This window comes from Dendrobium catenatum, unplaced genomic scaffold (genome assembly GCF_001605985.2).
Source record: "Dendrobium catenatum unplaced genomic scaffold, ASM160598v2 fragScaff_scaffold_1079, whole genome shotgun sequence".
Classification (NCBI taxonomy): Eukaryota; Viridiplantae; Streptophyta; class Magnoliopsida; order Asparagales; family Orchidaceae; genus Dendrobium; species Dendrobium catenatum.
This window is the reverse complement of record NW_021319541.1, coordinates 277,389-305,238: the sequence shown is the minus strand read 5'-3', so window position 1 is coordinate 305,238 and position 27,850 is coordinate 277,389. Positions and strand designations below refer to the sequence as shown.

Here is a 27,850-nt window from a genome sequence, read left to right as displayed (position 1 = left end):
GAACTTCTTGATAATCAGCCATCTTCATTCTTTCAAGTGAGATTTTAACTCCTAAGTATCTCATTTCCTTCACTATCTTATACCCAAGAAGTCTGCCAATTTTCCTCCTCATCCGATGGTTGACTACCTTCCCAAACAGCAATTGAGATTTGCCAATATTAATCCTCTACCCAGTCCACTTACAAAACTTCTCCACAATTGTCTTCATACTTTTAGCCAGCTCAACCGATGCATGAGAGAAGATAAGAGCGTCATCTGCATATAATAAATGCGTAATCTTTGGCCCTCCGCTTGAAACTTGAATGCCAAGGTTCTTTCCTCTTTGCTCTAACGAGTTAGTAATCAATTGGAAACACATTATGAACAAATAAGGTGAGAGTGGACATCCCTGACGGAATCCACTCTGAGCATTGATCCATTCAGAGTTCTTTCCGTTAATAATGATGGAGAATCTCACATCTACAACACATTCCAAGAGAAGATTGGAGAAAGCAATAGGAAAACCATACCATCTCAAAATATGGCGAAGAGTAGTCCACCCCATGCTATCGTAAGCTTGTTCCATATCAAGCTTAACGGCCATCATTCCCTTCTTATTTTTTGAAATCTTAAACTTGTGGAAGATCTCCTGAGCAAGCAAACAATGTTCAGCATAGAGCTGCCATGTATGAAGGCAGCTTGTTCTTCGGAAATCATTCTAGCCATTCCCTTCTTCAATCTATTGACAATCATAGTAGCCACAATTTTATAATTGGTTTGACAAAGGCTAATGGGCCTATAATTCGATGGAGACAACGGGTTCCTTATTTTAGGAATTAGGACAATCAGCGTGTCCTTCCATTCCTTATTCATATAGCTGGAATTAAAAAAATTCCTAACTGCATTCCAAAGAGTTTCCCATATAATATTCCAATAGCTTTTGTAGAAGGAAGAGGTAACTCCATCCGCACCAGGCGACTTATTGTTCCCTTGTTGGAACACCGCAATCTGTAGCTCGTTTTCAGTAAACTCAGCATTTAACAACTCCATGTCTTCGACATTCAACTTCTGATTTTCCATAATATAAGGCCAACCCGTGACTTCACATTCCCTATATTCTCACTTCTTCTCAAAGAATTTGGTGAAGACTTTCTCAATTTGATCCTCATCCACTTGCACCTTATTTGCTTCATCTTTGACTTGGAAAATACGATTCCCATTCCTTCTGGTTGTCGCAAAATTATGAAAAAGCTTAGAATTTGTATTGCCTTCCTCATGCCACCTAGCCTTAGCCCTTTGATTCCACCAAGTTGAAAGTCTTCTCATAGTAATATTGAGTTGATGAACCTTATTTCTAAGTTCAAACAGGTCATCCGCAGACCAGTTACTACTCAAAGCTTCTTTGGTTTGCAACTCAAGGATCTCTTTCTTCAATTTATCCTTTAAAACATTCAAATCCTTGCATTTATTTCTACTCCAGAAAAACAAGGATTTTAAAGTACGATTAAGCTTCTTCCGTAATACTTCATACTCATTACCTTTGTCATTCTTCTTCTAGGAATGATAAACTATGCTTTTAGCCACCGGATAAGATCTCCATGTATCTTCAAACTTGATTGTTCTCGGCTTAAGTCGTATTCTGTCATCCATCTTGAGCACAATTGGACAGTGATCAGACGCCATCCTTGCCAAATGCCTGTTCACTACCAAAGGAAGCTTCTGCATAGCCAAAGAGTTCAAAATACATCTGTCTAACCTTTCCCATATCTGAGAATTACCTTCTTTGTTTTTACACCATGTGTAACTTGGCCCAACAAATCCAATGTCATGGAAATCTGAATTTACCATGAAGCTTTTCATTCCGTTGATTGTTCGAACATACCAGTTACAACAACTTTTCCAGAGACTTCATCTGCCTTGTTACCGTTACATTCATCCTGAACTTTCTCCTGGACTTCTTCAAGCCGAACATCCTTCTGACCAACAGAAGTTCTCAGTTCTGTCTTCCTTCCAATATCCTGCTCATGATTATTTACTGCAATCTTTCTTCTACCTCTTCTATTCTTAAATTGGACATGAATCCATGGACCATATTCAGTACTCACCACCGAATGCTCATTGTCATGTCTCACTAAATTTTCCTGCCCATTATCTGATCCCATGCTCTTCAATGATTGATCTTTAATCACCATCTTGACATTTTCCGGACAAGTCTTCTTATCATGGCCTACCCTTCCGCCTTGGTAGCACATTAGATCAATTTTTTCATATTCCACCTTTTGGAAGAATCTCCCTGCCGAACCTTCAACCCACGTACCATTCAAAAGTTTCTTCTCTAAATCAATTCTCACACAAACACGAGCAAATTCTTGTTTACTCCATCGGAATGTATTTCCATCTACGTACATAGGAGATCCAAAGCAAGAAGCAATTCTAGCTATGCTATCTTCATCCCAGCAATATAGAGGTAGGCAAGGTAAACGGATCCACACCGGTGCCGATATACCTTTGAACGAGTTTGGATCAAAAGCAGGAGTCCACCTATCCATACCAACAATTAATCCATTAACATACCATGGGCCCCCGTTCAAAACTTCATCAACCACCTCACACGAATTGAACGAACAGAGTATCCAATCCAATCCAATTGAGGTCAAATGAAATTTACCATATTGGCTCCATTTTCTTCTTAGCTCCGAAATGCAAACTGAGAATGGAACTCCATTCCCCAGAACTTTGAGTACAATCGAGTTCTTCAATACTCTAACATTCTCAGCTTCCCTTTCCGCGTTCAATTTTACAGCCACACCGTCCTTAGAGAACTGCATCAAATCTCTGTCAAATGCAATCTTGATTGGCTTCGGTTTCGACCAAGCCTCAGCAACTTCGCCCATATTTTTCACAATATCATCCTTTCGGGTTTCCAAAGAAGCATCTCCATCACCCAAATTACGCACTTTTTGTGCATCAAGAACCTCGGAGAAATTTCTCACCCGTAAAACCAAATTTTGAGAAGCCGAAGACTCAACATTCATCAAACCAGGTAGATCTTCAACAATCGTCTCCACTCGTGCATCCAATTCATCCGTTATCACGTTCTTTCCTTTACCTTCAACAGTTTCTTGACGGCTCAACGGCTTACCTCCTTCCCGAATCACTATTCCATTAGATTTCCTATCGCTGGACCGAAGAGAACCAGATAACCGTGGAACAATCATGGATACCGGCTGAAGATGCCGATGATCCACCGGCGCAGTCACCATCGATCGCGGAAAAACCTGCGAAATCCGATTTCAAAACCAGGAAGAACTTTCTCTCTCTATAATTCAAAAATTAAGTTTCCTCTCATCAACAATCTATTCTTTAAAAGATTTTTGAATTTTAATTCCATTAAGTTCTATTATGGGTGTATGATACTTTTGAGAAATTATGTGCTACATGCATGAGTGTTAACCTTTAAGGAATATGCTAATTTGATTCATTTAATAATCAAATGGTATATGATCAAGTAATGATGGTCTATATGTAGATTGACTTTTAGGTAGTGAGCCCATTAGAAAATCTTATGTCATAATGCATGAATAGATTTTGATGTCGGGTTTATGGGATTTCATGGTAAAGACAAATAATTTGATTTGTGTCCTCTTAGGTTGGTGATGGAATCATTATTTAGGTGGTGGTGAAATGAGTATGTAGACTTTGGACAACTTTGGTGTTGAAACTTCTAAGCTATCACAGGGAAATTTTTTTTTTTAAAGAAAATGGTAAGGAATTCCATATGAAAGGTTTAAGATATTAACAAGTTAATACTAGTGTTTTTATGGGTTTAGATCAATGGTTAAAGAGTTGTATAATCTTTAATCTGGTTGTTCAGAGCAGAAAATTGTCTCCTCATATTGAGCTTTTGGCTATTGGTATTTTAGGATTATTGGGAGTTGAGCTCTTAGGAGGTTGTAATGGATGTGAGGGAATATTTGAGTGAGTTTTGAAGGGGTTATATGTGCTTTGGATTTGAGGGGAAAAAAAATCTCAATGCCATGTAGAGGAGAGAGAGGATTTTATTCGGAAAGAAGAGGAAAAAGGGTGACAAAAGATAACTAAGGACTCACTAAACTCTTAGGGATCTACTACCAAGCTTTATTAAAGAATAGAGAAGCTATCAAGTCTTTTCCTATGAAATTTGTATAAGACAAAACAAATTTTTATTCAATGGATCAAAACATGTAAGGTAAGATCTTATTTATAGGCTTTTTTTAACCCTGTATAACTTTGATAAGCTCTAGGAGCTCATAAAATATTATCACATGGATTTATGTCTTGTCTTTTATAAAGCCAAAGAAAATAAGTGAAATAAAATAAAATAAAATTGAAAGCTTTCAACAATATAAAAAATTTAAATTGGTCAAATAAAGCAAGTAGAATGGTACTGAAATCAAATAATTTATAAAGATATTTGCTTTTTAAATTAGTATGGCCCATCTATAAATCAAAGGACATTAAATTAATCTTCTTAGTTATTCTCTTATGATTTTAAAAAGATTATCAATTGTCTACAGGCTTGTATGGAGACTTCAGCATAGTGAACGACCAAAATTTTGATGTAAAGCTTTGATGTATAACATTGTCCATGCATAACCTTTAACTTGTTGCTATATCAATTTCTTCGGCTCTTAATGAACTATATCATACAGAGTTAAAGTCAATGTATGCATAAATATTATATGGGCAATCTTACATCTCTACGTGTTTATTGGTCATTCAAATATTCACAGAAGGAGATTAGTTTTTTTTTTTTTTTTCTAACTAAATATCTTGGTGATGGGCTTGATGATGGGGATAATTCTTCTGAAGTGGTGCTATCATTATCCAAGAATTGTGGGGCATGAGGAATCTATAAAATTAGACTCGTGTTTCATGCAATAGATTTATCTTGCAAATAATGAGGCTTAAAAGCTCTTTGATTAGACAATATGTCCTAAATATTAAATACATGAGTTATGTACATGTTATAAAGTAATTCAATTAGATAAACATTTATTCTAAATTTTAAAAATTTGAATGGGCTATAAGCCATAACATGAACCTTATTATATTTGGTGGGATAATGCTCTAGGTGAATTTGAATTAAGACATGATCACCTGCCTATATTGCTTAGAAAAATATTTAGAATATACTGCATTTGTATATTTGTTATTACTTTATTTAGATTTTGTTGCTTTTCTTGATGATGTAGATAATAAAGATTTTGAACAAAAATGAATGCATTATTTGGAAATGAATGATGGAGAATATCTATTAGATTAATTGGTTTCCTTAAGTTATAACCATAAATAATTTCAAAATATATTTTTTGAGTTATTCTAAAAATAATGCTATTATATTCAAACCTTGAAGCAGGTAGAGGCAAGTCCTAAGTTTGAATATTCTTATCTATTAAGCACCTTAGTAAGGTGCCTAAGGATCTACCAACAACTTTCATTTGACTGTTAGTTTGTGGGTGAAATGCAGATGAAAATTTTAATTATGTTCTAAATAGTTTTCATTGTATTTTTCAAAAATATAAAATAAATATAACATCAATGCCTAAAACTATTATTGATGATAACCTATATAATCTAATAATTTATTTAAAGAAAATTTTGTCTGTGGGAGGCATTATTATTTTTTGATTAGAATAAAAAAGGAGCCATTTTAGAGAAATTATTAACCAATCATAAAAATGCTATCATGTCTACGAGGAGTTCTTGGTAATTCTAAATTGAAGTTCATGGCGTGATCCTCCTAAGGTTAAAGGAATGAAATGTACCTGTCAAATATTTGTTTAGTTGTTTTGGCTACTTTACAAGTGTTATAATAAGCAATATCATGTTCAACATCTCCTTTTAGGGAGGAAAAAAAAATCCTAATTCTATCAATTTAATGGATTTATTTTTTTCAACTGTTCTTCTATACCTTCAAATTGAGCTTTAGTTATAAGAAAATCTCGAAAAGATGCTATAAGGCTATAATTTTTTTTTTTCAATTTTAAGTTTAAAGAATTGAAAAGAAGTCAATCGAAGTAAAAGATTTATTCAGGTAGTTATGAGAAAGAAGATGAAAATCAAGGCAAGTAGTGTGATCATCCTTTATTCTTTAAAAATCATGGATTATAATTAAAAAAAAAATCAACTAAAATGACTTATTATAAAGCATCAACCTTTAGTTTGTTTTTAAAATAAAAAACTAGTCTCGGAGAAATTCAACCTATTTTACACATCTATGGTTAGGTTATTTTTGTGTGTTTATAAACTTAAGAGCATGATATTTAGAATGCAGGGCTAATTCATTATATAATATATAGTGTTTTTTTAGTATTTGAGAGATTGGATAATTATGTAAAATTCTCTATCATAATTGAATTAGTGTTTCTTCTAAAATATATTTTGAACTATGAATAATTTTTAGACTGTCATCCAGTTTAGCGATGAAAATCTTATACTTAATCGTAATCTATGATGCACCGACACTTCTCCTCAAAGAGGCGTGCAGTGTCCGACACCGTATTCGACATGACACTCGTCCAATGCTCCTACGACACGTGTTGGACACGCCAAAAACGTGTCCGATTAAAAAATATTAAATACAAATTGGACACGTGTATCTCAAATAATTTTCTTAATTTATTTAAACTAGGAATTCAATATGAGTCACAAGCATTAGGAGTTAAGTGGGGAAGGGTTCTTAGGCTTAGGTTGAGGAAGTTTTTTTTTTTTTTTTGTTGCAGGGTGGGGGTAATAATTATAAGCTAATGTTTGAATTTTTTATAAATTATAAGCAATCATGGATTTTTTATCACAGGGAATTTTTTGTGGGGGAAAGTACAACCTCTTTCTCTTGTTGTTTGATAAGGAGCAACATGATGACCTTATTATTAAATTTGAATACAATTATAAACTAAAGTTTGATTTTATTTTTTATGGGCAGTCATAGATTTTTTTAGGGGGAAATACAACCTATTTTTCTTATGATTTGATAAGGAGCAACTGATGGCCTTATTATTAAATTTGAATAGGTAAGTATATTTTCGACTATAGTGAATTACATCCCTATCATAAAGCCAAGGTCTTCCTAATAGGATATGGGCTATATTAATGATTAAAAACATGACCCAAAATTTGACCCTTATAACTACTCATCTTAATTAGAATCAAATATTTAGAAGTCATTGGTAGGGATGTGCGATTAACCTAACTAACTTTAAATGATGCTGAATGAGGTTCAAGTTTTAGGTTTGTTTGAATAAGAGCGCTAATAGAAATAATTTTTATTGCACTCTCACCATCACAAACAACTTTATATCTCATTACAAGTGTATATCATTTAAAAAATATTACGTAATTGTTAGAGGAATTTGATATAAAAGACTTGTAAGAAGCTAAGAAGATTGTTAAATTGAGAATATATTGAGACAATGTTATATCCGCTTTGAAGCTATTGTAGATGATATATTCGCATTGAAGCTATTACAATCTCTGTACATAAAGTGTTGGGACATATTCAATATCATAAAAGTTAAAAATGATGAGCATTTCGCTTGCAAGTAACTTAAAAAAAATGCCGAAGACAAATGAAGAGAAAACTATACGGCTAAAGTCCCTTATGCATTAGTAGTTGGCTCTTTGATGTATGCAATGATTTGTAAAACATCAGACATTACACATATAATGATAATTGTTAGTTGGTGTATGTCAAATCCAAGAAAGGGATATTAGGAGGTTGGAAAGTGGATTATATGCTATATGAAAGGTAAAATAATCACTCATTGAAGTTTAAAAGAGCTAATTTGAAGCTATAATATATGTTAATGTAGATATGAGAGGAGATCGAGATACATGATGAAGTATTATTGGGTATATCTACTCTTGGATGTTAGCTAAGTGTCATAGCTATAAAGGATATTTGCATTATCAACAGTAGATGTTGAATATGTTGCTGTCATAGAAGCAAACAAATAGATGATTTGGCTAAAAGGTTTTCTAGAAGAATTGAATCGTTCACGAGAAATTGTTTCATTATTATGTGATAGTTAGAGGGCCATTCACATGGCAAAGATTGTTGCATTCCACTTCTATATAAAGCACATTCAACTCAAGTACCACTTCATATGCATCTTGCATGAAGATAATTAATGCTTATCAAAATCAAAGGAGCAAAAAATTCCATCAATATGCTCATGAAAAATTTGAGGATTTTGAAAATCTTATTAACCTCTATAAATGATGATATGGAGATAATGTATAGAGAGGCATTTAGACACTAATCACTAAATCTATTCATAAATTTTATATTTATCTAGATACACATATAAATTGTTTTTATCTAAGTCATATTAGTTTCTACTTGGTACTTTTTATCCAACTCTTATAAATTTATTACGTACAATCCTCTTCCTAACATGTATATTATGATACTTATCACTATCTACCTAATAAATTTAAGCTTACTACCTATCACCTTTAAACACTATAAAGAGATGATTTCGTTGTATTAGGGCATCCCACAACCACAAGAGAATAAAAGAAGAAGAGAGATAAAAGAGGGGCTTGAACTTGTTAGCTATAGTAAGGAGAAGCTCTTCTATAGCAGCAAAGTAGAGAGAAAGAGGAAGAAGCTCTCGTCATCAAGGAAGAAAGATGATAATAACAACATTGACAACATTTTGGCATTTAACTTTATTTTGTATAGCAAGTGATGATTTTTTCTCTTTCATCGAAACGAAGAAAGGGATATTTCTATTCTTATTTTTTATGTTAAAAAGAAATCTTTAAAGTGTTCATCTTTTAAAGCTGAATGTAATATTTAATTTTTGTTTGATCGTGTATATATGTGAATATCACCAACAACATATAGCAACAACATCAATTATTTATCCCACTAAATGGGGTCGGCTACATGAATCTGTTTTCTCCATTATATTCTATTAAGAATCGAATTCTCATTTAAATCTAAAAAGAAAGGTCATTTCTAATATTTTCTAACCAACTCTTTTTTCTTCTACCTCTACATTTCTTAACATAAGACAATTTTAATACATCTACTTTCCTAATAGGGTCATCAGAAGGTTGCCATTTTATGTGACCAAACCATCTAACAAGACTCTCTCTAGTTTTATCTTCCATTGGAGCTACTCCAACCTTTTCACGTATATGCTTATTTCATATCCTGTCTCTAAGAGTAAAGCCATTCATCCACCAGAGCATCCTCATTTGAGCTAGCTGTTCCTTCGGTCTTGCTGCAGTTTTTTCCCTACTTATTAAGCTGTGTTGATGCTTCGGTTCCCCCCCGGGTGCTTCGGTGTCCCCCCCGGGTGCTTCGGTTTCCCCCTTGGGGTTGTTCCTTCGGACCCTGTTTGATGCTGTTTTGAGGTGCTCCTATTGGCTGGATGTAATGTGCTTTAACTACCTGCATTTATTGCTCTTTTTCCCTTTTTCTTCCTATAAATAGCGGTTAGTTTCCTCTGTTTTGGGTGTGTGTGATTGATTTTTGGAATGTAATCTACGGGTTTTATTCTAGCTTGCGAGCTACCCTCCTTTCCCCTTTCCCTCTACTATCCTGACTCAGTTTTCTACATTCTCTTCCCTATCCATGGTTACCTCCCCATCTGTATTCTTCTTCTCTTAATATTTATAAGTTGTGTGGTGTTATGTTCTATGGAAGTGTTTTTTTAACAAGTTGAAGTTGTTAAGTGTGTTTCTTATAATAGTATTATTGGTTCTATCTATGTTTATCTAAATTGTAAAAGAAAGGAGGGCTTTTAGTTTTTATTGCAAAGTCTTGTTTGCACCAATTTTGGTATCAAAGCTTTGGTTTTTTGTGAGTCTTCATTTTTTTTGTCTTTAGAAAAAAAAATTAAAAAATACGGACAATCATCAAGCCAAAGTTTCAAGTCATGATGTACATGAGTGTAGAAGAGAGAAGCAACAAGCAACTTTTGGATTGCATGTTGGAAAGAATTCCTTGAACATTTTTTGCCCAAGGAGTATTCATTTGCCTAATTAGTGGCCAAGAAAATGAGGTGAAAGAACTTGAGATTTGGTCTCAAGTTCAAGAGTTAACAATATGATGCAGTTAGGACTTTTAAGAGTATCAACAACGTCATGTATCGGGAAGATTGGTGGTAGCTCCCAAGGCAAATTAGGAGTCATGCAATGATATATTTGGAACCTTGAGGAGGTTCCAACCATTATGCATGAGAGTGATGACGGTTGTTTATTGATTTTTTCTCAACAAACAAAAGATTGGTGACTTAGAGTTTATTTCTAAGGTCCAACAATCATGTAATGATGTTTATTTGGAACCTTTGGAGGTTCCAAATTATCATACATGAGGGGGAGGGGGTATTCATTTGTTGATTTTATGGCTCAACAAATGAAGGAGGAAGCTTAGGATGTGACTCTAAGCTCCAAATGATTCGTGCAATGATATTTTTGAAGACTTGAGAAGTCTCAAATAATCATGCATGAGGGGATAGAAATGATCGTTTGTTGATTTTATCTCAACAACATGATAGGATGCACCTACGATTTTGATCCTAAGGTTATAAGATTCATGCAATCTAATACTTAGAGCTTTGGGAATGCTCCATGTATCATGCATAGAGGTGAACGTTTATTGATTTTTCTTCAACAAACAAGGTAAAGTAATCCTAGGATTTTGATCCTAGGATTACATGATTTATGGGATGATTTTGTTTGAACATTTTGAAGGTTTCAAATCATCATACATTAAAGTAGATGAATATTCATTTGCTAGTATTGTATTCCAACAAATAAGATGGGAGAGCTCGAAATTTGGTCCCAAACTCAAAGATTTATGGCATGACATATGTAGGATTTTAGGGAAACCAAACATGCCATGCAAGAAAGATTTAATGATGATTGTGCATTGATTTTGGTATCAACGAACAAGTCAAACATTCAAAATTTGGAAACCTTTATATGGATTTCGATGTAACAGAAGGGGAGATGGTTTGTTGGTTTCATGCTCCAACAAACAAGAGATGGAAGAACTTGGAATTTGATTCCAAGTTCAAGAGCTCTTAGCATGTATTTTAGGATTTTGGGTAAATCCAAGATAACATACACAGGGAGGGATATAGTTTGTTAATTTTATCTCAACAAATAAGATATGGATGACTTAGAATTGGCTTCTAAGACCCAATGATTCATGTGATAGAATATTCGGAGCTCTGAGATGGTTCCTAAATATCACATGTGAGAGCGAAAGAGCCACGAAAGAGAGCTCCCCAAGTATGATAGAACCCACGCGATGTAATGCTTAGAGCCTTGAGGAAGCTCCAAACACTGTGCATGAATAGGAAAGTGCATGAGAAAGAGAGCTTCCTACTCTTCTATGAATGTTTTGGATTCTTTTGGAGAAGGGAAAATCAATTTTCTAATGCTTTGAAGAGGTTTCTAAATCAATTTGGCATGATTAGGAGAAGCTTGAAGACTTTGTGATCCTAGCAGGAGATCTAGGAAACATAATTTTGAATTTAAGTTAAAATTATTCATGCAATGAAGTGTTTGAAGCCTTGAGATACTCCAAACCATAATGCATGAAGAAGAGGAGGCTTTGCTAGAGAGCTCCCAATGCATTGAAGGGATTCCTAAATCACTTTTGGCATGATTAGGAGATTTGAGTAGGAAGAATTTATTCCTGCGACTTCTAAAAGGTTTTAAGATCAAATTTGGTATGATCTAAGAACCTAGCAGTGCATGCATGTGATGGTCTTCCAAATTCAGGAATTTTAGCAATCTCACCTCAAACATTCAATTTGGAAGTTACAAAATAGGGTTAGTTAATTCCAAAACATGAGGGCTCATGGGTCTTTGAGGGCTCATAATACATCTCAAGTTCTTTTTTTTTTTTGAATTAAATAAGCCTATGTAATTATCTTCCAATCTTTCACAAGTTAAGGATTGCAATCCAAATCATGTAAATTAATTTTGTCAAGCATGCAAACATTTGGCTTGGAGATTTTCATTATTTGTCTTTCACTCCAAATTTGAAGACGAATCAAAAGTGAATTCAAAATAATTTCTTTTATCATGGGATTTGAAACACGAACATGAGGGCTCATGAAAGACCCCACTATTTGTTTGCAAGCTTCCAAATTCAATTAAATTCATTTTTTATGACATTCAACAAGTTCAGACGAAATCACAAATGTTAACGATGCAATTTCCCAAATCTTTTAAGTTAATTTTGTCATAACTTACGATTTGCTAAGAGTGATGTGCATGCTACAATATGTGAAAATCCCAACACATTGTCATTCAAGATATGGTTGAGTGACAATACTTAGCCTAAGGTTTGGTTGTAGGCAAATTTATTAGACACAAAATGAGTGCTTGAACATGCATTGGGAGGTTGCCGAACACCAATCTAACAACCTTATGCGTGCGGCGTGTCCCATTGACTCTCACAAGATAATAAACAAGTGAAAGTCACCAAACTTTCGCTGTTTTGCGAGCAGGCCAGTGAGCATGGGATTTCGGGAAAGAAAAAATTAAGGTTCTAAAGGGCCTAAGGCTTGGGGATGTCAACCACACATCAAAGGCTTTGAGTAGCCAAGAATTTTTCCTCCTTCAAGTATCTTTACTATTCTCCATTACTCCCCCTTTTTTGCTTGAGAAGTGGTAAAAAGTAGGTTTATGCTCTTCCACTTGGAGAAATGGAGGAAAACATAGAGGTATTTCTCTCTTTCGGTCCAAGGAAGAAGAAAACAACAGCAAGGGAGCACATGCAGGGAAAGAAGAAGAAAGGGCGACTTAGGCTGCTTGGCTTTGGCTAGGTCAGATGCTAGAGGAGGCCACACGCGAGAGGGAGGCCACACGAACAAGAGAGTCGCCAGAATGGAGGTCGCATGCCAGACAGAGTTCCGGCTCTAGTTCCGCCTCTCTTTGCCTCTCCTCTCTCCCGCTTTGAATGGGGCGAACGGATAAAAACAGGAGAGCCAAATGGCTTTCCCTCTCCCTTGCGTTCTCTTAGAGACCACGAGGCCAACAGGCCCCGCTAGCCAATCAGCCCAATCGGCTTCCCTTTTGTGAGAAACAAAGGATTTTTGGGGGATTTTAGATGAAATCTGATCCGTTGGTTGGAGAATATGATTTGGGAAGTCAAGTTAGCCATGATTTCATCAATTAGGGCTGAAATTGAGCCAGAATCGAATTCGACTCAAACCCATTTGGGTCGGTTTGGGTCCAATCAAGTTAATTTTGTGAAATTAAAATTGAATCAGCGCCGAATTGCGTCGAATTTGGCTCGACGAGGCTTGATTTGGATCGATTTGAATTAAATTAAATTAAATTAAATTGAGGTTTGATTTGGATCAATTTTTCTTCGACGACACTCGATCTAATTGATCAAGTGTGATCGAGCCTAGTCGGGCTCGAATCGGCTCGATCGTGGTCGTGTCGACATGAAAATATATGTCAAGATGTAAGTTTGTGGATAAAAAATGGTTATGAGTCTATCATATACAAAAATGCGTGGGGGTTGGTTTGAAGTCAAAGCTTTAGTCTTATGGGTTATAGGCTAGGTTTCTAACAAACTTAAAAGCAAATTGCCAATCATTGCAAGTGCAATTGGTCCTAGAAACTAGGTTATCATATGTGTTCAATTGGTTTGTCACATATAATTTCCTTCGTCATAAGGTCAATAGTTTTTCATAAAGCTCTTTATTTTGATGCTTTGGGTAATGTTTTAATATCAACATCTCCATCTCAATCATTGTAACGGTTTCCCTAACTAATCTCACTTCATTTGCTAGAATATTATCTCAAGAGGTTGTGCTTGTACAGTAAGGGATATTTACTGCACTTGGTTCATTACGGCTTGCCTTTGGGTTTAAATCTTGCATTGGGGTCCTTTACAGTCCTAAAACTTTTTAGTTCCTAAGTTTACTATCATGGAATTTAGTGGATAATTTTTCAAAAAACTTTAGTTAAATCCTCTAGTTTATCAATGCTTGTTGACTTTTGTTTCATGGTACAAATGTAATGGTAATAAATTACTTTTTTTTTTTTATTGATGATCAATGTCAAATTGATTGAAATGAAGTGCGAAAAAATTAATTTTTTCCCTTCAGATAAATTATTAAAACTACTTCTCACTATTAACAATAAGCATGCCGAATTGATGTAATAGAACAACAAGTTAATATACTTTAAATGTTAATATTTATACTGACATTCACGGGTTGTAAGGTCACGGATTTTTGTGGAGCACATATTTTATAACATGCAGCAGTCAAGAATAAAAATAATTTGGGGTTAGTTTTGTTTGGGTTTGCTACGTTTTATGGTGCTACTAGCTAATTGGTCCACATAGATCAATATTTATGCCAATCATCATATAATCATCAAACACATTAATAAAAACTAATTTGTATTTAAATAATGAATTTTAAAGATGAGAGGACATGTTTTACCTAATGAAGTAAATAAATTCTATGCTTGTTGCTACGTTGGGGAAGCCTTGATGCAGTCCTTGTATTCTTTGCTTCTCTTAGGTTTTGGCTCTGATTCTAAGATTGTTGGAGACACTTGGCGGCAGGCTTAAAGTGGTGGGTATGGTGAGGGATTGCAGGTTGTGAAATGGATACAAGTTTGGGAGTACTTGGGGCCCATTAGGAATGGTCGGAGATGTTGAGGGGAAATAAGGTGTTGTCCATGAATGAGAGGGCTTAGTTTAATTATTTGGTGGATTTAGGGAGTGGAGATCGTTTAAATGAGGGTTGTGTGAGGTGTGATTGGAGATGTGGGAAGATGGTAGAGAGGCTGGAGGAGTTTGTTATGATATTTCAATGGTGACTAGGACCTAGGATGGGAAGGAAAACTCAGAGAGGATGGCTTGCCTAGTTTTGGATGTGTGGAGTGGTGATGGTGATGGTTTGGGAAGGTGTTGAGGGACATGGAAATACAGTAACACACAAAATATATCAATATAATATAAACCTCACATCCTCACCAAAGGAACAATGTCGGTTGAAGTCACCCAACTATCAACCTTTACGGTCAAGCCGACATTCAAGATTCTGAAAAGAACACTTTTTTAATTTAATATAGCTAAAATTCTTCATGCACAAGTTTTACAACTTTAAAATGATAACATTTATGATGTACCGACACTTCTCCTCAATGAGGCATGTAGTGTCTGACATGTATCGATCACATGTGTCTGATACACATCCGATATGTATCAGATATGTCGTAGACGTGTCTGATTAAAAATTATTAAAAATAAATTGGGCACGTTTGCTTTAAATATTTAAAATTTTTAATGTAATTTCTTATATATTAACTTTTAATTTATTTAAAAAATATATTTTTTTTTATTTTCTCTCAACACCCCCAAATCAAATGCCTACACTTAATACCCCATTCCTCAAACATACCATTTTCATTTTTCTCTGGCAGATCGTAACTAGGGTTTCACAACAATACTTGATGCCATCGCAACATCAATGTCCAAAGCCATCACAATATCAATATATCAAAAATCATCTGAAAATAAAAGTTTGATGCCAACATTTTCTATCCCCATAATTACACCTACGTGCTGTCTCGACATCTCATCATTATCCAATATTATCTCAACATAGATGACCGACATTGTCTTGACATCGATGCATGATGCCCGTCTCTTGACAACATTGTCATCTCCCCTCTCGATGCTTGAAATACGGCATCGACACTCGACTCTCGACATCCGAATATTAATCATTTTAAGCATAAATTTTAATTAAATTTATTATTTTTCAGTTAATCATAATATTCCATTTACTCAATTTCTATGCACTGTTTTTAATATATAAAGATTATAATACCGTATTAATCAGTATCCATGTACTATTTTTTTAATAATTGACGTATTTCGTGTCCGTGTCGTGTTCATGCCTTTGTGTCCGTGTTTGTGCATTATAGCATCAAATACATCATTCAAAAGTCAATGGAAGGGAAAGTTCTAGCCGTCAATTCCAACATAGTGGAGGTGGCGCTTAACATGGTGCCTTGAAATATGGAGGTTGGGGCTGTGACTGTGGGTCTTACCGCATGGCTCTTGTGCTGCATAGGACTTCCATTGAATGGGGTAACACCTTAATGCTTGAATTATCATTCCTTGTTCATACAACTTGAGGAGCCATTTTTCCAAGCACATGACATACATTGTGTTTAGTTCACCCAGATGGATTTGATCTCATAACAATACTATATCACAAAATCATAACCAACTACTAACCAATGCTAAAGTTGCTACTGAAGTTCCAACATTACAATAATAATTTAATGATTATATATGGTAATAAAATAGAAAGAGAATCAAATAATGCAATTCTGCATAGACATGTGAATCAAATAGTTGCTGTATGCTGACATTCTGAGAGTACATGCCCCCAAATGTACTAAAACACTTAATCAGTGAGAAATAAAACTCAATACAATTTCACTTATCATAGATCCATTCGCAAATTTTTCTTCTTTAAGCAAAAAAATTTTGAAGCAGTTTTTTTTCAATCACTTTATGCTTTTTATAATTTTTAATTTACCTGTTTAAACTGCTAGAGGTTTTTTGCATAACTACATGAAAAGGGAATTTATATATGCATCATTGAAACCTTTCTTGTTTACTTAAGTAGAAGCTGTATTTTTTTTTTTTTCAATCAATACATGCTTTTTATAATTTTTCATTTACCTATTTAAACTTCTTGAGGTTTTTTGCATAACTAGATGAAAAGGAAATTCATATATGTGTCCTTGAAATCTTAATTGTTTATCTAAGTAACATCCGAGTGTTTAAAATGATCCATAAATCTGTGTATTTACAGTTGCAACAATATCATAAAGAATTGTGCAATTTTCATCGCATATTAATATGAAGTTGTTTTTCTTGATGTGGATCCAGCACTTCAATTGACCATATATTTTTCTTCGCCAGTCACGTTTTTGGCTATTTGTTCTATAAAACTTTACTAGTGCATTCTTCCCATGCAAATGCAGGATATTCTTGACCTTGGAAAGTTTGCTTCAGTCCCAGTTGTGAATGGTCTGACAGACTACAATCACCCTTGTCAGATAATGGCTGATGCACTGACAATAATTGAGCACATTGGTCAGCTGGAAGGAGCAAAGGCGAGTAACTTCTGAACTTTCTAGACGTCTCATTATCTATTAGATCTGTAGTTAACAATCATTCTATAGCATATTATGAATTGTTAGACATGATACACAGATTGATAAAGGTTGAAGATGGTGGAGGGGGTGAGAAGGTGAGAATACGAAACTGACAACAGATGGAAGGTTGAGTTGGTGGATGTAAGGTTGAGGGGCAGATGTCAGATGGAAGTGGATTTATGGAGTGAAGTCATGTTAATTTTCTAATGATGACCCTGGAATGCCTAAAAGCCAAGCCTAAATATATAAGAAATTTGATTTATGGAGAGTGAAGATAACATCATCATAAAGTATGAGCAAAGAAGTGCAAATTTGATTTTTGAATTTCTTACATTATTACTTTTTTGTTTCTCTTTAATTTAAATTTTGCCTGACTAATTGTTATGATTAAAGGAGTTCCTATTTGAATTTAAATTTCTTCTATTAATGCTTTTTTTACTTTATTTTTTATTTTTATTTTTTTTATTTTAAAATTTGAGTTGAACCAAAAATATTAATGTGACTCCTTTAATAAGTTTGTTTGTCAACCCTAGAAGGCTTAAAATTTGGTCAACCCTAAACCTTAAATTCTATTCTATCCCTATGAAATGACACAAGTCTGAAAAATGAGGCATTTTTTTTAACTTCGTCTTTGTATCCCTTTCATTGAGTTCTTCTTTTAAGCTCATCGTGGTTCGTTATCTACTAGGATATCCAAATGAGAATAAATTCTTTTAAGGGACTTTCTTTTCACTTTGGATTGCTACTATCTTAAAAATATGTCATTTATAAGCTTTCACAACCTTTTGAATCAAATTATATTTTTAAAATAAATAATTACATTAAGCCCCTACAAAAAAATACATATTAACACAATTATAATAATCATATATAAATCACTTAGAACCTAATCCTTAGGGCCATATTCCCAAGGGCTTTTTAGCATTCCTTGTAATACCTATTAAAGAGTGAATTTATAATTTATGATTTAAGCATTCTTTTATTACCCTTTTGGAACACGGCCACCTGCAGAAGATATCTCTAAAAAAAATTTAACCACTTAAAGGAAAGTGCTCACTCAACAATCTATAAAAAGGTAAAAGAAAGAAACTAGAAATAAGTCAAGCTAGAAACAATCATCATATCATCAAACGTGCAAAATGTAAAAGAAAGAAATTATAAAATGTTATCCTTGCTACACTCTATCCGAAGATGCCTATGAAAAAATATCCTATTCATCATCTAAGTGTGTGCAAAAAGCATACCTAACTACCCCAAATTAGGTGGAAAGTTCAAGTTCTTATTGTTTAATTTATTAACCCTCAAATTTCTCTTTAAATATTTAATCATTTATGGTGAATTAATTAACATTTAGTTTTAGGATTAAAATTTTAATTATTAAATTATTAAGAGCTCAAAGTCTTAGGCCCTAACCTATATTAAGGTTAAAAAACTTGAGGGGCAAATGACCCATTCTCAATCCTACCCCTAATTAAGGCCAAAATAATTGTAAGGTGGCAAGGGTCGATTAATCATCCTTTGATAATCTAATACTTGAGGTAAGGCTGATAGGTGACGTCACTAAGATGAGCTTATTTCCCACCATAAAAAGAAAATCATAAACTTCCTATATCTAAGGTAAATTTATTTTTAAAGGCTGACAGGAGAATAGAAAGACTCACTACCTATAGATTTATAGGTTTTACCTGACCTAAGGTTTAACAGCTGGGTGGTTAAGCTAATAAGGGTGGAGTCAAATTTTTAAAGAGGAATAATTTATGTAGATCTTCATATTCTTTCCCCTTAACTTATGAGGTACGTGACGTTGTCACAGTGGGCTCAAGAAACCAGGCCTCCTTATGACACTTAATCCTGCAGCTCAAGGTAGTCCAGCCCATATACCTCATGTGTAGTAAAGGGAAGCATACAAAGATATACATAAATCCAACATGGGTTAAGGCACTAAAGTATGGCTTGAAATTCTTTTGCTCCTTAATAAGTTTGTTTGTTAATTTAAAGTTTAGGGTTTAGGGATAGAATTCCTTAATTTAAGCCTTCTAGGGTTGACCAAATTTTATCATATGGAGGTGTTCCAACTTGATATTGAAATTGAAGGTGGCTCCACCTATTATGGAGAGAAAAATGCTGAATTTTCTTTGATTCCCCTTTGATAGGCTTGGCCAAGCATGTAATTTCTATCCAAAAACATGCAGTTTTAGTGCAACCTTTTTGTAGACAATAATGCCACTTTTTCTATTACATCCCAAACTTTTGAAAACAATTTAAAATCTTATGTTGCTTTGAAAAGCTCATAGAATAATAATTATTGGACCCTTTCTTTTGATATCACATCTTGAAACTTGCATCTTTATTTGATATCAACTCTCATCTTCAAGAACTTGTCTTCATGAGTGTTAAATTGTTTGATGGTGGGCTGATTTAGTTCTTGGATCCTTGGATTCTTTGGTCTTAAGTCAAAAGGAACATATTATTTTCTATTTTAAAATAAAGATAATCTAGAAAAGTAAAATACAACTATGTAAATCTTAAAGTGGCGTGATTACTTCTTGATCCAAGAAAGAATATATTTTAATCTAATAGGTTTTACAAAATGGACTTGTCTAAATCAGCAAACCACTAAGTAATATAGGAAGCCAGAAGCCTCTAACTTCCTAAAGAGGTTATTTTGGAAAATATTTAAATTGTAGATTAAATAGAAGTTAGTGAGGAGTTAAAGCTAAAATAAGAAACAACTATTGACAAACTAAGAAAGGCATAGAGTTATTCTCACATCCAATGATATGCATCCACTTTAGCTCAGACACCAAAATGATAAAGGATGGAAGGTGATAATGATGGGATGAGAGGATGAGGGGTTAAAGTCTCACTGATATTATTTATGGAGAGTTGACTATGGTAGTGAAGCCATAGTTATTTTTTTATTCATAATCATGAAATACCTAAATATTCCATGAAGAGCCATTTACCAACATATGAATGTTGGAAACTTCAACCAAAATGAGGCTGAATATTGGATGGAATCCAAGCCTAAATATTTAGTTAATGAATTAGTGGAGAGAGAATATATCATCATTATGAACGAATTAATAAAGAAATGCAAGTCATGGAAAAAAGGGTAAACATTATTTGCTCATTATTGAAACAAAACACAAAATATCATTCTATAGGAAATTTACAAAAGATCCATATATGAGAAATCCACCAGTCCTACCTCTAAGAAAAATGTAAAGGCACTTTGCATAATTCGTCCATTTTATTTTTTAAGATAATGCTATCACATAACTATAGTCATTTAATGATGATGACATGAAATAAATAATCAAGAAATATTCTTATGGGCTTGGTCATATACTTCTTGCATTTAAATTTTAAAGTGCTATTGTCATGGCTTGGTGATACCTTATTTAATTTGAATTTTAAATTTCTTCTATTAAATTTTCTTTTGTGTAATTGTTTAGCCAAAATTTGTCATACAAGAAGGCTCCCAATATGAATTTGAATCTCTTTCATTAATACTTCTTTGTGTATTTCTTTTATTTAAATCATATTTTAAGGACCCAAAAAAAAATATTTTAAAAGGGCCAAAATTTTATTTAATGGTGTAATCCCAAGTTGATTTTGAACTTAAAGGAGGTGCCATCTCTCACTGAGAAAAATATTGAATTCGCTTTGATTTTCTCTACCAAGCATGTAATTTTTATTAAAAAGATGCACTTTTAGTGTTAGCATGATGAAGATAATAATGTCATTTATTGATTTATCAAATTTTTAAGAATAATTTAAAATCTTCTCTTATTTTATAATGCTCTTGCAACAATGTCAAGCCTTTATCCCATTACGTTGGGTCGGCTATATGAATCATTTTTCACATTTTGTTATGTTAAGAATCAAATTCTCTTTTAAATTTAATAAAGAAAAGTCATTTTTTAATATTTTCTAGCCAACTATTTTTGTCTACACCTACCTTTCTTAATATAGGCCAAGTCCAATACATTTACTCTCCTAATTAGGTCATCAAAAGGCTGACGTTTTATGTCCATTCTTCTAAGACAACTCTCTCTAATCTTATCAACCATTGGAGCTACTCCAATATTTTCACGTATATACTTGTTTCACATTATGTCCTAAGAATGAAGCCACTCATCCACTTGAGCATCCCTACAATACCTAACTTAATTTTATGCATAGAATAATGATAATGATTAGATCTTTTTTTTAACTATATGATACTTTAAAGCTTACATCCTTATTCTATATCACAGATCGTCTATGTTGGGGATGGAAACAATATTGTGCATTCATGGTTACTGCTAGCATCTGTTGTCCCACTTCACTTTGTGTGCGCTTGTCCTAAAGGATTTGAACCTGATGAGAAAACTGTTGAGAAGGCAAGGAGTGCTGGTATCAGCAAGATCGTGTTAACTGATAATCCAAGGGAAGCAGTTGAGGGAGCTGATGTAGTCTATTCAGACGTATGGGCTAGCATGGGTCAAAAGGAACAGGTTTCTTTTAGAAGGCAAAAATTTCAAAGCTTCCAGGTACCATATGACTACTGTTCTCAGACATCAATTTGTTAGCATTTTTTTCAGTTGCATTTCTTTTCTCCCAAAACGATGGAGAGGAGTTCATTTAGCATGGAATATCCAATCAAGAATACTTCTTTTAAACCATATTTACTTCGGCTATAGACAGCAGATAAATTTGTGAAGAGAATAACTGCTGCGATCATGTTATTCATTGAGAATGCTCGAGCATCTTTACAAGTTTTCTTCTTTGGTATGGTATAATATCTTAAGATCATCTCCGATTTACATTTACATCCGCTATTTATAGAATTTCTCTGTCTCAATCATGTTAATTATCCTTGTGTTTTTATTATTTATCATTTCCATAAGAATATATGTCCAGCAAAACAGTAGAACTATTAACTTCTTAAAATTATTTCAAACATATTATTTTCTCAATGAAGATTTTTAAGTGTCATCCAACTTTCATCGCTCGAGCTTGAATCTCGTGAGGCATCATTTGGGATAGTTTTTCGATTGCTTCTGTGTTAGGTGAAGCAGTCAATTAAAAAAATGTAAATTGGATGACAGTTTTTATATAGTTTTTTCAAAATTTCTCTTTGAAAAAGTGCTTTTTGAAAAAGCATTTTAAAGTATATGCAGGAAAGAATAAGCTCTCTCGAACGAAGTCTAAGTAATTTATTGCCATCTGTTCTTACATTTTCTTTTATAGGTTGATGAAGCTATGATGGAACTGGCAGGCTCGAAGGCTTATTTCATGCATTGCCTCCCAGCTGAGAGAGGATTCGAGGTTACAGACGGTGTCATTGAAGCTCCCAACTCCATCGTGTTTACACAGGCTGAGAATCGCATGCATGCTCAAAATGCCATCATGATGCATCTGTTTGGTCTTTAGTGTTCTTTCACATCTGCATGTAGCTTTTAGTTGATGCAAATTATGAAATGTGGTTGTTTAGAACTAGTTCGGGCTTTAAGGCAGGGACTACTAATGCTTGATGATTTAAGAAAATTATGTTAATAGTAATTAGGCTTTGCCTATTTGGTCCGGATCTATAGACTGATGATTTTAGTTCTGTAACCTCATATGCATGATAGCTATAACATTTACCTATATTTTAATTAGAACGAAATTAAACTTTTTTCTAGCGAGGTTCATGTATAATCACATATGCCTTCGATAGTATCTAGCAAGTAGTTGATGGGTTATGAGAAGAGGAATTGCATCGAATGGGCCCCACAACATAGCTTGCCCCTGGAACATAAGGGTTCACTTCCTCGTGAATTGGAGGAAGCCATTACAGTGACTTGCCCACTTGCCTTTAGCTTAGGGCAAGTACCTTCATCCTTCGCAAATCCATGTCCAATTATAGGAATGTACATATTGAAGGAGTCCTCAAGTCGAAACACCATTATCGATCGCCTATTGAGTTAATCTTCTTCATATTCCGATTTTATTTGCCTTCTCTTCTATGTGATCTAAGGCTCATCATAGTTTGCTAGCGTCTCCTAGACAATGCTAAACCATCGAGTTCCCTTTGCTTAATACTTGCTTATAGATTTGTCTCTCCTACTTGATGCATCTGAACTCATTAGTACTTGCTCGATAATATTGACCAAGCTTGGTCAATACAAATTGGACACCATTGAGCTTGCATGGAGATAGATCATTAGAGCTTTATAATTCTCCCTCTTCCTAAGGTAATCAAGAGGCAACACATCTAGGGTAGTTTGTGTAGGATTGTATTTTTTATTTTTCTTTGTAGTTTTTTAAATAAAGAGTGGAGAAGAGCATTTTACATCTTTTAATTGGCCTATTAATTGATCCTGAACAAATAGAGCTTTTGAGTTATTTTACTAAATCCTTTCTTTAGCTTACTCATTTATATCTATTCGCAAAAAGTTTTTGGGTCACTCTCTTATAGAATCGGCATACTAGAAAAGTCGATTAGATTTTAATAATGGTGCAACTTGCTGATCCAGAAGCTTTTCATTCAAGGAATGTATTTTTGTTCTTCACAAGGTTAAGCCATCATTGCCATCAACTCTATATCTTGAGTTTTTGAACAATCTAGTCTAAACATCATATATTTATATATTTATATTGTTACATGGTGAAGGAATGCGAAGCGAATAAATAAAGTGGGAGAGTTGTGAAAATGTTATTTTGAAATATTGTTCTTTAATTTTTAAGGTTTAGAATTTTAATGTGGAGAATATTTTGTTCAAAATTTCTAAATTTGATTTTTTTTTGCTATTGAGGTAATTTCTTCCTTAACGAGATTTCGAAACGGAGCAATAATAGTGTATTCTCTAAGTGGGATAAATTGAGTTATTTCAAAATCTTAAGGAGTATATATTAAAAATTGTTGCATCTTTGAACATTCTTGGTGGTGGAGAAATATAGGGTTTAGTGTCTTAAAATTGTATAAAAATTCAACACAGACATAAATAAGAGGTGCAATTAAAATTTTATAGTGGTTCGGTTGAATTTTACCTCGTTTACTCTCTATAGGTTCTCTTTTGGAATTCTTCTAATAAAAGCTCCTGCACTTAGAATAAGAAGCCCTTCTCTCTTACGCGATGGAGGATAAACTTCACAAAGCTCTTCCTCTTGAAAGCCTAAACCTTCCTTTTCCAAATCATAATGGAGGTGATGTCGCTCCCTCTTTATGCTCTTCGCAATGGTGAAGATATTGCTCCTGTATTTTTGTAATGATGGAGATGCCACCCCCCTAGCCTCCTTGGCTAGTTACATGTATTTTGCCTTAAGACTTCTTCCCTAGAGCTTCTCTTCAATAGTCCAAAATCACATCATGGAGGATCCAAGGTGCAGGATGATCGGGTGAATCTCTCATACACTCCTTGACTCCCTTAAGGATTGTCTCTCAACCTCACCTTATATCTCTTCCAAGTAATTTGGACACTCTCACAAGTAAGTAAACACTTCTCCCTCTTTAACCAGCTCTCTCTCATAGGAAAACCCATCTCAGGCTACTCTTGAATCCCTCACTTGCATCTCCTCTCATATTATGAAAAGAATTAAATTGGACATTTTAAATCAAACCCTCATTTTCGATTCCATTTTATTGATCATATAGTATGAAGTGTGTATCATATTGTTTAGTTTGTTAAACACACATTTTTTAGTTCTATTAGATTAGATTGTACAATTATTTATAGTGTTGTACGATCCTTTATATTAAATCAAAGATCATCCATGATACATTAAGGTTTGTCCACCAAATATTTTATTAAATCATACTGGATAATTTAGATTATATAATATGATTGCCAATGAAGAGTTGATCCTAATATGATTGCTGGATCAAGGGTCCAAATTAGGCAAGATTTACTAATAATTGTAAATTATGAAATCTTTCGTATAGTATGATTAGGTTAAAATTAAAATTTAAAAATTGCCTAAATTTAGTAACTTAGATTCAATGATAGGGTTTATTCAAAATAGACGGTTATCATATACGAACTCAGGTTATACAATATGATTAGTTACACTTGAAGTTAATTTAAATAATTTAATCAAATAACTAATTTCATATTATAGTTTAACAGATCATATAGTATAATTTAATAGAGAATTCAAGTATTTAGTTTTCATCCTCGATCGTGAATTTGTGATTGATTTTCTTGCTAACATAAACCTAATTATATAAAGGACTTAATGAAAATAAAATATAGATTTTTGTTACAAATTTAATTAGACTTATTGTTAAAATTTTTTGAGTTGGCTTTTTTGACTCAGGTCTATGTATGTTGTACATGAAATGTTTTAGCATAAAAAATATGAAATATATATTTGGAGCAATCAATAATTAAAACATGTGAAGTATTGTAGGATCCCACCAACCAAGTAACTCACCACTTGCCTCGTGAAAGGGAGGAAGCCATTACAGCGACTTTCCCTCTTTCCTTTCGCTCAGGGCAAGTACCTTCATCCTTCGCACATTCATGTCCAATTACATGAATGCATATATCCACGGAGCCCTCATGTCGACCCACCATTATCAATCGTCTATTGAGTTAATCTTCTTCGCATTCTTATTTCATTCGCCTTCTCTTTTAGGTGATCTAAAGCTTATCATAGTTTGCAAGCATCTCTTGGGCAATGATCAGCCATCGAGTTCTCTTTGCTTGATACTTGCTCATAGATTTGTCTTTCCTACTTGTTGACCTCGTTTTTGTACGAGGTCACTATACCACCTAGACTCCAGACCTTAAGATCCACTCTAAACCCTAGGATTCTTCCAGACTTCAAGCCCTAGGGTCTACCTAGATCTTAGATCAATCTAGACCTTATGATATAATCCATACCATAGAGCCACCTAGATCCTAGAATTTCCCTAGATTTTGGGATTCTAATCAAGAGATCAAATCACCCTGATTTCAAGTCAGTCCAGACCTCAAATCTACAGAGATTTCAAACCTATTTAAGCTTCAAATCAATCCTTACCTCAAGCCAATCTAGATGCTCAATTCAAATTTCAATCTATTCAAATTTCAAACCCATCCAGATTTCAAATCAATTCAAACCTCAAACCAATCCAGACTTTAAACCCACTCAAACTTCAAACCTTCTTAGACTCCTAGGCAATTCAATCTCTAGCTTAATCCAGACTTAAATACTTGATTCAACTTCCAATCAATCTTCCACTCAACCTGCAATCAAGCATCAATCAAGCTTTTATCAAATTCGATTACCCAGTCTACACTTCAATTAATTACTCAGCCCATCTCTTCCACCGACATTCAATCGACATTTCAATCTGTCAGTTACCACCAATATATAATATGAAATCGATGTTTCAATCAATCACCAATCAATCAAATTTCAATCATTTAATGTTCAACCTCAAGTCTCTAATCAATCGATCATCGTCAAATCAGCCAGTCATTCAATCTAGTCTATAATTTAGCTCGCGACCGATCTTGTCGATCTTTCTTTAAATCAACATTGAACTATAAGCAAATTGATCGATTTTGATATTTTCACATAAATCGTGTTGAAAGATGTCGACCTCAATTCGACTCATTTTGAATTTGGTTCTCCTCGACACCGTCGTCAATTGTGAAGTTGAGTTAATTTATTATTATTTTGAGTTGAGCGAAATCTAGATTAATCAAAACCCTTTGAATTTTCTTCAAACAAATTTAATCAAGTGCATTCGAGATGATTTGAATTAATTTTGATGAAAGTTTAACTTCAACGGCTTCGATTGAGTTGATTTAACATGTCTTGGCTTAATTTAAATCTAGTCAACATTAATTATCTTTAAATGATTTTGAATAATTAATTTAAGGCATAAATCTAACAAAACTTTAATGGTTTTATCCATCCTTTTGTTACAATTTGATGCTCAAATATCCCTCAAGACTCAAATAAATTTCATCCCTTTAACCTCTCAAAATCTGGCATTTGATATCAACCATGCGATGATGCATGCGATTAATTTTTAAAGGGCTAGATGGTCACAAAAAAAGGGCAAATTATTGGGTCAGGTGACCGGAGCCAAAAGATAAGTTCGGACAGCCAATAAAAATTTGCCGCGTCACCTTGCGCTTTAGTTGCGCTTTTTGACTTGCGCTTTAGTTGCGCTTTGGTTGCGCTTTAGTTGCGCTTTGGTTGCGCTTTAGTTGCGCTTTTTGACTTGCGCTTTAGTTGCGCTTTGGTTGCGCTTTGGTTGCGCTTTAGTTGCGCTTTGGTTGCGCTTTAGTTGCGCTTTAGTTGCGCTAATTTTAAAATAATATTTTATTATTATCCGAACCTGTCTCTGCGTTCGGTCACCTGACCCAATAATTTGCCCAAAAAAAGGGGCTTTCATTTTCAGTTTTTTTTTTTAAAGAGTTTTAGGGCCGGCCTAGAGGAGTGGTGCTGGCTGGGGATTCCACGATTATTTTTTTAGCCCTAGCCGTATACAGAGAGCTCTCAACTTCACCCACACATCTCCAGCCGCCATCTCCTCCTTTTTGTGCATAGCAGCTAGGGCTGGCCAAGCAAAGAAGCAAGAGCTGCTCTCATTTTTAAGCTGTTGCACTCCAACCGTCCAAGCAGGAAAGTGAGGGATTACTGTGTGCTTCGGCTATAAAAAAAAAAGGGTTAATGGTTGCTTCAT

General features: G+C 34.1%; 1 protein-coding gene across 2 annotated transcripts in view; it reads left to right on the top strand.

Annotated features, from left to right (window-relative positions):
* Positions 1-22,867, top strand: part of LOC110095612 (ornithine carbamoyltransferase, chloroplastic) — a 32,125-nt gene extending 9,258 nt beyond the window's left edge. For both annotated transcript variants that reach the window (XM_020821231.2, XM_020821232.2), the window contains exons 3-5: positions 17,023-17,154; positions 21,459-21,734; positions 22,435-22,867. In XM_020821231.2, coding sequence (XP_020676890.1) covers positions 17,023-17,154; positions 21,459-21,734; positions 22,435-22,617 — 591 coding nt within the window. In that variant the 3' untranslated portion in view covers positions 22,618-22,867. The remainder of the gene's footprint in view (positions 1-17,022; positions 17,155-21,458; positions 21,735-22,434) is intronic.
* Positions 22,868-27,850: the final 4,983 nt, after the last annotated feature.